At 43.5% G+C, this 12,195-nt stretch overlaps 1 protein-coding gene across 2 annotated transcripts in view; it reads right to left on the bottom strand.

Moving 5' to 3' along the window:
• Positions 1-11,424, bottom strand: part of trpm5 (transient receptor potential cation channel, subfamily M, member 5) — a 108,533-nt gene extending 97,109 nt beyond the window's left edge. Inside the window, exons 1-2 of one of the 2 annotated variants that reach the window (XM_073049210.1) lie at positions 11,313-11,380; positions 3,925-4,016 (exon numbers count right to left, since the gene is read on the bottom strand). In XM_073049210.1, the coding sequence (XP_072905311.1) occupies positions 3,925-3,984 (60 nt within the window). In that variant the 5' untranslated portion in view covers positions 3,985-4,016; positions 11,313-11,380. Of the gene's footprint in view, positions 1-3,924; positions 4,017-11,312 lie in introns of both variants that reach the window. The other variant, XM_073049211.1, reaches the window with a different exon arrangement.
• Positions 11,425-12,195: the final 771 nt, after the last annotated feature.

Raw genomic sequence — 12,195 nt, 5'->3', positions numbered from 1 at the left:
TCAACTAATGGAAGGGTCAGGCCTTATTGCTCTCCTAGTTGGAATACTTAACAACAGAAGTTTAATGCTTTTATTTCTGTGGGGATTAAATTTGGCCTCAAAACGGCAGCATCCATCATTAAGGATCCCCATCACCCAGGTTATGCCTTGTTCTCATTGCTACCATCAAGGAGGAGGTACAGGAGCCTGAAGTTCCTCCCTGTGCCTCATTTAGCGCTTCAGGTGGCAACCTTGCCGTTTGTCTGTTTTACATTGAGCATCAAGTTGCTACTAGCACTGACAACAGAAACCTGAAGGCACACACTTAACGATTCAGGAACAGTTTTATATATATTTACTGTAATTCATGTTTTTTTTCTATTATTATATATTGCATTGTACTGCTGCTGCAAAGGTAACAAATTTCACGGCATATGCTGGTGATATTAAACCTGATTCTGTTTCTGAAACATGTTCTGATACACAGCACTTAAATATCCAGGTAAGGTCCAGGACATTATGGTGGAGGACTTGCAGACAATGACATTTTAATAGAGTCATAGAAAACTACAGCACAGAAACAGAGCCTTCACCTATCTAGACCATGCTGAACTATTTAAACTACCTAGACACATCAACCTACATCTGGGCCATAGCCCTTCAGATCCCTCCCATCCAAACTTTTCTTAAACATTGAAATCAAAATTGCAACCACCACTTGCGCCAGCAGCTCATTCCACACTCTCATGACCCTCTGAATGAAGAAGTTCCCCTACACGTTCCCTTAGAGATTTCACCTTTCTCTCTAAACCCATGACCTCTAGTTGTACTCTCACCTAACCTCAGTGGAAAAAGCCTGTTTGCATACAGAAGCCTGAAGGCACACACACAGCGATTCAGGAACAGCTTCTTCCCCTCTGTCATCTGATCTCTAAATGGACGTTGAATCCACGAACACTACCTCACTTTTCTTTTCATTATTTCTGTTTTTACAATGCTTTTAACCTAATTATTTAATATAACATATATACTTACTGTAATTAACTTGTTTTCTATATTTATCATATCTTGCATTGTATTACTGCTGTTAACTAATTTCATGATTATATGCCAGTGATATTAAACCTGATTCTGATAATTTTGTATATCTCTATCAAATCTCCCCTCAATCTTCTATGTACTACAGAATAAAGTTCTAGCCTATTTAGTCTTTCATTATAATTCAGGTCCTCCAGACCCGGCAACACCTTTGTAAATTTCTCTGTACTCTTTCAGTCTTATTTACATCTTTCCTGCAGGTAGGTGACCAAAACTGCACACAATGCTCCAAATTAGGCCTCACCAACGTCTTATATAATTTCAACATAACATCCCAACTCCCGTACTCAATACTTTGATCTATGAAGGCCAATGTGCTGAAAGTTTTCTTTACAATCCTATCTACCTGTGTCACAACTTTCATTGAATTATGGTCCTGTGCTCCCAGATCCCTTTGTTCTACCGCACTCTTCAGTGCCCTGTGTAAGTCCTACACTGGTTGGTCCTTCCAAAGTGCATCATCTTATCTGCATTATCTGCCATTTTTCAGCCCATTTTTCCAGCTGCTCCAGATCCAGCTGCAAGTTTTGATAGTCTTTCTCGCCGTCCATTACACTCCCAATCTGTAGTGTTAGGTCAAATTGTGTTTGATAAAGGGCACTTTGTGTCATGAGCAGTCGCTGTCTCTGTTGCTGTGGAATAGATACATCTGCAATTAGCATACCCTACCAACTGCAGTACAAGCCTCAACTGTTGCTCAATTAATGCAGCCTGGAAACAATCTGTTTCAAAAAGAACTCTGGCCCAATAATGAAAAGCCTACCATAACCTCATACATTACTCAAACATCATAGCTATTCCAGACAAAGGAACAATGTCAGGAACATCAAACAAAAACACATGCTGCATCAACGACTGAGACATTGCAGGACGATCTGACAGCAACAAACAACTGATAGGTAACATGAGTACATTTGCTTCAATAAGGCAGCTGTTGTACAAATGCCCAGGGCACTGAGGCATGCCTCAATGACTATCGCCCAATAGCACCTATATCAACTGGTTATGGTGAGAATCAACTCCTGCCTCAAAGATGATCTGGATCTGCTCCAATTTGCCTACGGCCACAACAGGTTAACAGCAACTTTTCCAGCTCTTCACTCTGCTCTGGACCATTTAGACAACAGGAACCTATATATCAGGTTGCTGCTCATCGACTACAGTGGCATACAACACAAACATCCCATGCAAACTCATGAAGCTTAAAGACCTGGGTCACTGTACACCCTTCTGCACTTAGAAATTTGGCTTCCTCATTGGCAGACCTCAGTCTGTGAGAATGGTAACAATATCGCTTTCTCGCTGATCAATGCAGGTGAATCTCAAGAGTGCGTGTTTAGCCTCCTGCTGTACTCTCTATAAACACACAACTCAGTGGCTAACTGATGCAACCATAGCAAAAGGGAACCAGGGCCTTTACTTTCTAAAAAAAAGTTAAGAAGGTTTGTTTGTCACTGAACACCCTAACAAACTTCTACAGATGTACTGCTGAAAGCATTCTGCATACCTCTTTGTAACAATAGTCTGGAAAGGCAATTCGAATGTGCAGGCTTGTAGGAGGCTGGAAAGAGTAGCAGTCACTGCCCAGTACATCACAGGCACACCCCTACATCCTAATCCACCACTGGAAATACCTGCAGGAGGTACTGCCTCAGGAAGATATTACCCATCAACGAAGATCCTCACCATCGGGCCATACCACCTTTTTGCAGCTACCGTTAGGCAAGAGGTACAGAAGTTTCAAGTCCCAGACTACCAGGTTCAAGAACAGCTACTTAACTTCGGCCACTTGGTTCTTGAAGCAATCGGCTAAACTCTGATCACTAGAATTTAGAACACTCCGAACACTTTGAAGTTCAAAGTTCAACGTAAATTTATTATCAAAGTACACATATCAACATATACAACCCTGAGATATATTTTCTTGCAGGCATTCATGGTAAATACAAAGAAACACAATAAAATCAATGAAAAACCATACACAACAGAGACGCACAGCCAAAACGCAAAAGGTAAATTGTGCAAATACAAAAAGAAAAAATATATAATTCAATGTCCATTTTCAAGGACTCTTCACCTCATGTTCTTGTTATTTATTATGTGTTTATTTTTCTTTTGCATTTGCACAGTTTGTTGTCTTTTACTCATTGGCTGTTTTTCCATTTTGTTGAATGGGTCTTCCATTGATATGATTATGTCTTTTTTGGATTTACTGAGTATGCCTGCAAGAAAACGAATCTCACAGTGGTATTTGGTGACATACATGTACCTTGATAATAAATTTTCTTTTAACTTCAAAATAAACAAGCAATAACTAGCAAGAACATGAAATATAGAGTCCTAGAAAGTGACTCCATAGGTTGTGGAATCAGTTCACTATTAGGGTGAGTGAAATTGAGTGAAATTATTCCCTCTGATTCAAGGGCCTGACGCTTGGTGGGAAATAGCTGTTCCTGAACCTGGTAGCTTGGGCCAAAGGCTCCTGTATCCCATTCCTGATGACAGTCGTGAGGACAGAGTATGGCTCGCATGGTGGAGGGCCTTGATGATAGATGCTACTTTCCTGCAACAGCACTCTTTGTAGTGCACTAAATGGTGGGGAGGGCTTTATCCATGAATTACTAGACTGTATCCATACTTTTTGTAGGCTTTTCTGTTCGAGAGCACTGGTGTTTCCATACTAGGCTATGATGCAACCAGTTAGTATACTCTCCACTGCACATTTTTAAAAGATTGTCAAAGTTTTAGAGGACATGACAAATCTTCACAAAATTCTAGGAAAGTAGAGCTACTAGCCTGCTTTCTTTGTAATGGCAGTTAAGTGCTGGACCCAGGAAATGATAATACCTCGAAACTTAAAGTTGCTGTCCCTCTCCATGTCAGATGCTTTGATAAGGACTGGCTCATGGTTCTCTGGATTCCTCTTTCCAATGTTCCCCCTAAATGCGCACACAAAAGGTTGTCACCCTCTGTCTCGTTGGCATGTTAAATATATTTCACAATCGTACACAGTCACATTTCCTTTTCTGGTTTCTGATGCAGATAGTGTTGACAATTTGGAGCTTGCGATGATTTGTCTGCAGATTTTAGAACTGGCTTATTTATACTGTTTTTATTGAAGAAATTATCGATTCACTATGTCTAATATTAAAGAAGCAAAGTGCATGAAGTGCAAAAGAACTGCAAGTTCATTTAAGCAAATGGCTTAATTAAACAGTAGAAACTGCTACAGCAAAAGCTCAGGAGGTCAGGAATGTGCCGCTATGAGAAATATTTATGTTCAACACAGAAACTGGGTGCTTCTTGTGTGTATTGTTGCAATGCAAAAGTTACTGGAGAATTTGCATTTGTAAGAATTGGAGTGATATTTGGAAACTTGAAAAGTGTAATTTAGCAAGCAAATCACACCGATGGTGTGCAAAAACTCTGGCAAGAAGATCCTTCATTATTTGCTACGTGTGTTTTGTGAAAGTGCAGATGAACGAGAGTGAAAACAATCAAACCCAGAGGAGATCAAAGTTCTTATTGACAGTGTTATGCTAGCTATTAAAATGAATACCTCTATATATAAAATTCAATGTGCATATGTTGTCACTAGGCAAAAAATTGCACAGCTCAGATTTCTGTGCAGCACTCAGCCAGATTTTCAATCTCCCTCCTATATGCTGATTCATCACCATCTTTGATTTGGTGTGCTGTCATCAGCAAATGTAAATATGGCATTGGAGCTGTGCTTAGCCTGACAGTCATAAGAATACAGTGATTAGAGCAGGGGGCCAAGCACACAACCTTGTAAACACAAAGTACACTGCAGATGCTGTGGTCAAATCAAGACGTACAAACAAACTGGATGAACTCAGCAGGTCGGGCAGCATCCGTTGAAATGAGCAGTCAACGTTTCGGGCCGAGACCCTTCGTCAGGACTCACAGTCGAGACATTGACTGCTCATTTCAACAGATGCTGCCCGACCTGCTGAGTTCATCCAGCTTGTTTGTACATCTTGACACAACCTTGTGGTGCACCTGTGCTGATGGAGATTATGGAGGAGACGGCATTGTATTTTGTTTGTTCTAACTGTTCTTTCTTGTAAAAGTTGGGTATCATTTATATTAAATTTAGATTTTTCTTGTGAAAGCTCCTTATATGATTCCATGTGCCTGTGATACTGTTACAAGTAAGTTTATCATTGCGCCTGTGCAATCACCAAGTTCAAGTTTAATTGTAATTCATCTATACAGCCAAATGAAACAGCGTTCCTCTGGGGCCAAGGTGAAAACCGCAGCACAGAGCACATATATCTATCTCAGCAGAAAAATATAGTCACAATAAATAATATAGCCAAGTCCCTGAGTGGTGTGGCCTGAAGGTTGATGGTGCTGTAGACAAATGCAATCCAGCTTGCCTTCCACAAAGTGAAAATGGGAAGTAACACCAATGGGAGGGGCCAGCCCACAACCTAGCATAGACTCCATCATGCCGTCATCCATGACCTTGTACATTTAACAATAAACTCGACTTCGACTTTACACAGTATCTGTCTATAATACAGCCCATGGTTAGCACTGGAGTTGATGATGTTAATGTTGATCAGGGTACGTAATCTATCGTCTACAGTCTTCTCACCCCACAGTCTGTTTAGAAGCAGCAGAGATTATGAGCTCTTCCTTTCACTCCCGCCAACATTCTGTAATGACAGGCAAATCCTCTGGTCATTAGCTACCACATTGTCAAATAATAGAGCCTGGTCAATCATAGCAGAAGAGCAGGGCTTGGCATTTGCAGCCACCTCCTAGGGTATGAATACTTGGCATGTACTAGAAGTTGGCTCACAGATGGGATCCGAATGTGGCAAAATGACAGATGCCAGCTTCCTTGAGAGTATTGCTGACAAGGATTCAGATTAGGACTTTGAAGGAGTGCAATAAATAAAAGACGTTTTGCCGGATCTTTTAGAAGCTTACTAGCAATTCCAACTAGACTGCCTGCAAAGCTTGAAACTTATCCTTTCCAATATGAATTGGTGATCATTTCCATTTCCAGTCAGGGTCTCAGCTTTCATATGAGCAGTGATGCTTCACCAGTCAGCTTCCACTGACAGCTCCACAATATCTGCCTTCAATAGTGCGCAACTCTGCTGCTGCCATCTCTGGGGATAAGAATGTTCAGGGGCTCTCAGTGGCCCACATTAAAGGAACTGTGGTTTATGGAGCTCAAATTTGCTGTCATCTCTCAAGGTGGTACAGTCATGGTCCCACTAGCTGCTATAATGCTCGCTGATCAGCTAGAACGGGCAGCTGCTGCCAACCCACGACGGTAGATTCAGCCAGTCATTTTGGTTATTCTTCTGTACTAGACAGTGTCTTCCACTTAACATCAGCAGCAGGCTTCCGCCGACTCGGTAGTAGTCGTTGATGCGGCACTACATAGTAGCTGCCGTACTTTGTTACGACATAGAAGGAGGCCATTCAGCCCAAGGAATCTATGCTGGTTCTCAGGGCAATACCATCAGTCATATTCTCAAATAAATGCCATGTAACCCATTCTTTCTCAATTGCCCATTAACTCCACCCTAGCCCTCCTCCCTCTCTCCTAAATTAAACCTAATTTACAGCAGCCAATGAATCTACCAAAATCAGTCAAGTCAAATCAAGTATAATTATTATTCAAGACATACATAGACACAACTGAAGGGGACAACGTTCCTCTGGGGCCAAGGTGCAAAACATTCAAAAATAGCAAGGAAATTTTATTTAAAAAAGCGGGTAACAAATTGAAAGAAGCATATTGACTCCAAAAAAAACACATATGTAGTCCAAGACCCTGAGCGACAATGTCCGGCAGTTGATGGTACAGACTCCTGGCAGTGAACAGATGCACACAGTCTGGCCCGTCTCTCCACCACTCAAACACAGGAGGGCTGAACTGACTGGCGAGACCAGGGCCCAGCCGGGCTCAAACACACTGTTGTGCCTCTACATCTCCCACTTGATCTGTAGCAGCAGGCAAGCCCGAGGCTTGTGGCCTAGTTCTCGCTACAACTGAGGCTACACAGTAGCCACATCGCCTATCCCACCACCAGACAAGGGCAGCAGGCCTGCCGAAACTTCTATAATTACTGTCCAACAGAGTTTCGCGATCGCAAGTGAAACGTCCAGAACAAACTTCCACAGTTATATTGCACCAACTTCGATGCTTCCAATCAGCGGGCAGCAACATGGTCCACAGCCAGGTCAGTTCCTCTGATCCCAATCTGGCTCCTCCGATATCCCGATCAGCTCCTTCTACATCATCGCGACCTTGGCTGGCACCTTTGACACCTTGGCTAGCTTCTTCTCCACCATCCCCGCTTCAGCCAGCTCCACCACCAACACCAGTCCAGCTACACCGATCAACGTGCAGTTCACCGATGGAGTAGCCCTGCAGTACCCAATGTTCTCAGAGAAGAATTGTCTTTGGATCATAAAGGGCAAATTTTACAAAGGAAAAAGCATCTATGGTTGGCCCCTCAGAGGCTGGTGCATTTGCATGTGCTGCCATCTTACTAGATGTTATTGTCTCTTTGGGACATGGATGGAAAGTGGAGGGCCCAGGAAAAGCCCATGCCATCAAGGCAGAACATTGAAACTTCACATTTCATGTGAAATCAGATCATTAAAACAAGTGACTAACAAGAGAAAATCTGCAGATGCAGAAATCCAAGCAACAGGCATAAAATATTGCAGGAACTCAGCAGGCCAGGAAGCATCTATGGAAAACAGTACAATTGATGTTTCATGCCAAGACCCTTCAGCAGGACTGGAGAAAAAGAAAAGGGGGGAGGAGCACCAGAGGGAGGCAATGGGAAGGCAAGGAGAGAAGGTGAGAGAGAGAAATGGGGATGGGGAATGGTGAAGGGGAGAGGCATTACTGGAAGTTCGAGAAATCGATGTTCATACCATCAGGTTGGAGGCTACCCAGATGGAATATAAGATGTTGTTCCTCCAAGCTGAGTGTGGCCTCATCGCAACAGTAGAGGAGGCCATGGATAGACATATTGAAATGGAAATGAGGAAGTGGAATTAAAATGGGTGGCCACTGGGAGATCCTGCTTCTCCTGGCAGATGGAGCGTAGGTGCTCAGTGAAGTCTCCCAATCTACATGGGGTTACACTGATATGCAGGAGTCCATACTGGGAGCACTGGACTCAGTATATGTCCCCAACAGACTTACAGATGAAGTGTCACCTCACCTGGAAGGACTGTTTGGGCCCTGAATGGTAGTGAGGGAGGAGGTGTAGGGGAAGGTGTAGCACTTGTCCCGCTTGCAAGGATACGTGCCAGGAGGGAGATCAGTGAGGAGTGAGGAATGGACAAGGATTGGACCGAGACCCTTCATTAGGACTGGAGGAAAAAGTTGAGAAGTCAGTGTAAGAAGGTAGGCGGAGGGGTGGAAAAATTACAAGGTAGTAGATGAAACTGGGAAAGGAGGAGGGGTGAAGTAATGAACCTGGAAATTCCATTGGTGAAAGAGATAAGTGTCTGGAGAAGGGGGAATCTGATAGGAGAGGACAGAAGGCGACGGAAGAAAGAGGAAGGGAGGAGCACTATGGGGAGGTGATGGGCAGGTAAGTTGAGAGAGGGGAATGGGAATGAAGAATGGTGATAGAGTGGGGGGGGGGGGGGGGCGGGGGAGGCGTCAGCAATTACCAGAAGCCTCAGAACTCTATGTTCATGCCATCAGGTTGGAGGCTACCAGCCAGAATATAAGTTGTTTTTCTGACAGTTGGAGCATAGGTGCTCAGAGAAGCACAGTCACCTAATCTACTTCAGGACTCAGCAACATACAGGAGGCCACACGGAGAGCACCGCATACAATAGACGACCCCAACATGTTTTAAATGTTCTGCTCCCCCTTTTATTTTAAAGGTATGTCCCTGAGTAATTCACGTTTTCACGCTGGGAACAAAGTCTCAGACTATCTAATTGCCTTACATAATTTTGTATAGGTCTATCTAGTCACTGCTCAATCTCAGGAGAAAACAACCCCGTTCAATAGCCAGCAGCACCAGAAACTCCTCCTCAATTTGTCCCAGCCTCTTCCCCACCCTCCAATCAACCGCTCCGATCTTGAACATCTCCCACGCTGCCTTCTTCCTCTCCTAGTTCTGAAACACGGTCGTATTTTAGATCTCACTATTTGAGCATAGGTCATGCGTCATTGTATCATGTTCCAAATTGGAAGCACAAATTTCAGCACTAGAAATATCCCTTTCAGATCTCTAGCGATAAATAAGAGTAGGGGGAGCTCTTTGCTACTTTTTTCAAAGGCACTAAACAGGTAGACACTTCAATTTTACCAGTAATTTTTGCGCCAACATAATACTGAGCTTGTTGCAATGCGCATCTCACACAGCTAACCAACTTCTCCAGCAAAGAATTGAACAGGACTGAGTGACAAGCTGCGTGTGCACTGTGATTATAAATTTGCTTTGAACTTTTTCCCAACTAAGAGGTGTCACAGGTAGACAAGATGCGGAAAAAGGCTTTTGGCATACTGGCCTTAATCAGTCAGGACACGGAGTACAGCAGTTGGGATGTTCTGGTGTAATCGTACAGAACCTTTTCTGAGGTCATACTTGGAGAATTGTGTTCAGTTTATGTCACCCTGCTATGGGAAAGATGCCATTAAGCTGGAAAGAGTGCAGAAAAGATTTACGAGGATATTGCGAGAACTGGGTCTGGGTTATATGTAGAACTTAGACAAGCTAGGACTTTTCCCCTTGGAGCATAGAAGACTGAGGGTAGATCTTATAGAAACATATATAATCATGAGGGCTTAATTAGGATCAATAAACATCGTCTTTTTTCCTAGGGTTGTGGAATGAACAACTAGAGGGCATAGTTTTAAGGTGAAAGAGAAAAGATGTAATCGGAACCCAAGGGGCAATGTTTTCCACACAAAAATGGTATGTCCAGTAATGTGCAAAAACCTTAGGAAGATATAGAGAACTAGGGTGCCTAAGACTTTTGCACAGTACCGTCTTAATTTTATGTATTGCACTGTACTGCCGACAAACAAAACAAAACTAACAAATTTCATGATATTCATATATGAGATGATAAACCTGATTCTGATATGGGTCTCTACTGTGAACTGGGAGTGTGAACGGGGTAGGGAGCGGGAAGCACCAGAGAGACATTCTGTAATGATCAATAAACCAGTTGTTCCGAATCAAATGACTTTGCCTGTTGTCTCAAGGCCGGTTGTGCGTGCGCCACCGCCCCCGCCCCCGGCACTCCTCAACTACCTGTCTCACACCCCTCCCGCGGGGCTTCACTCTGAACATTCCCAACACCTTTTGCCAGACACACAAACCCGCAGCCCGCTACACTTTGACAAATACGGTACAGTACTGTCAAATATCAGGCACCCCGGCGATATATGTGCCGGAGACTTTTGCACAGTACTGCATATTGATGAGCTGCTAGAGGAGGTGATTGAGACAGGTACAGTAATGACTATATATATAAAAAAACACTTGAATAGGTAAGTGGAAAAAATTTAGATGGAGAGGGATCAAACACGGGCAAATTGACTAGTTGAGATGGGCATCCTGGTCTAGTTGAATTGAAGGACCTGTCTGTATGCTGGATGACTAAAGGCGTCTTCTAAACTGTTGGACAGTTGATGAAGATGTGCCGGAGGACACGAAGACTCAGTGGTCCCTCTGTTAAAAAATGGGCGTACGAATTCACAGTGACGAAAATTCCCAAGAACTTTGTACCAAGCACATGACGTTCGTACACGCTCTGCTTAAAATACAAATTAAAGATCGTTGGAAACAAACTAGTCCTTTATAATAATTCACAGCAGGGTTTATAAGAGGTCATCCAGTGCTCTGCCGGGGGTCGAACAGACCCAGCAGATAACTACAAGTTGTGTTTAACGCACTTGGTCTCTTCCAAGTCCATGAAAAGTCAGCTCGCTTCCCCCCACTGCAGAAGCAACAAAGTACGATTATAGTCAAGAACTTTCTGCATACACAGAAAGAACACAGAACAATAGAAACAACCCGAGAAAAGGGCAGAACCAGGCTAAACCCATGGAATGCAAGGTTTCCCTGGAGGCACCAACACGCCGCTTCCTTTCCCCAAATATCACCCAAGTATAGAGGATCATATCTTGCAACCTCTTCTTCGAATGATCTGGTTGTGGGGAGGCAAGAATTAAATTAAACATAGTTAACATTTCTCACCAGGTGTACATGCTCCCCACTGGTCATTTCGCCTCGTCTCTTTCCCAAGCTTGTTGAAATGAATTCGCTCTGCGCTACCTGCTTGAAAGATGTCAGAAGCCCTGCCCTGGGGGTGGGGCAGAGTTGGGAATCAAGTGCACTGGACGTCTTTGATCTCGCTTCCGCTTTTAATGCCACGGTAAAATAATCGACGCCGCCTTACTTTATCGCAATGCAAACACCAGCTAGCGGCTTCGGATTGGGCTAAGGATGCAATGAGGTGAGGCTGTGCGTGTATGTAAATTGAACGAGTTCTTGCACCGGGTCTCGGAAGGGCTCGTGTTCGGCAAGTTCTCGACCTCATAAAGCGCCGGTAAAATAAAACTTCAAATGCTAGAAACCTGAAACAGAAGTAGAAACAGAAGTAGAAACAGCTGGAAACGCTCAGCAGAGCGGGCAGTACAGGTACTGTGTTAACTAGCAGTGCTGTTTGAAAGCGTGTTTCTAAATGTTCCCGTTTCGACCGACCTGCGACCTCAAATGTAATCTCCGTTTCGCTTTTTCACAGATACAGAACACAGATCCGCAGAATGCTTCCTACGTTTGGTTTTTCTCAAAGTATCTCACAATAAATCTAGCACTTTGGATAGGAAGTACCTGTTGCTGTGTGGGGAGATCTGGGCTCCGAAGTCCCTAAACAGCAACCAGATAGAGACTCTGACTGGATGATATTGCCAGATATTAAATACTGGATATAATGGGGAAGAGATTTCCTGTTCAATAAATTAGCAATATGCGTTGTTTAACAATCTCCCAAAGGGGCAATTCAACTGAAGTGCTAAGTGATTAGGAAAGAGGGGTGGAACTGGATTCCTGGTTATTGCAGGTGACCATGCCTGTGGAG

The sequence above is a fragment of the Hemitrygon akajei genome, chromosome 6 (genome assembly GCF_048418815.1).
Source record: "Hemitrygon akajei chromosome 6, sHemAka1.3, whole genome shotgun sequence".
Classification (NCBI taxonomy): Eukaryota; Metazoa; Chordata; class Chondrichthyes; order Myliobatiformes; family Dasyatidae; genus Hemitrygon; species Hemitrygon akajei.
The sequence above is the reverse complement of the archived record's forward strand: the minus strand, read 5'-3'. Positions and strand labels throughout refer to the sequence as shown.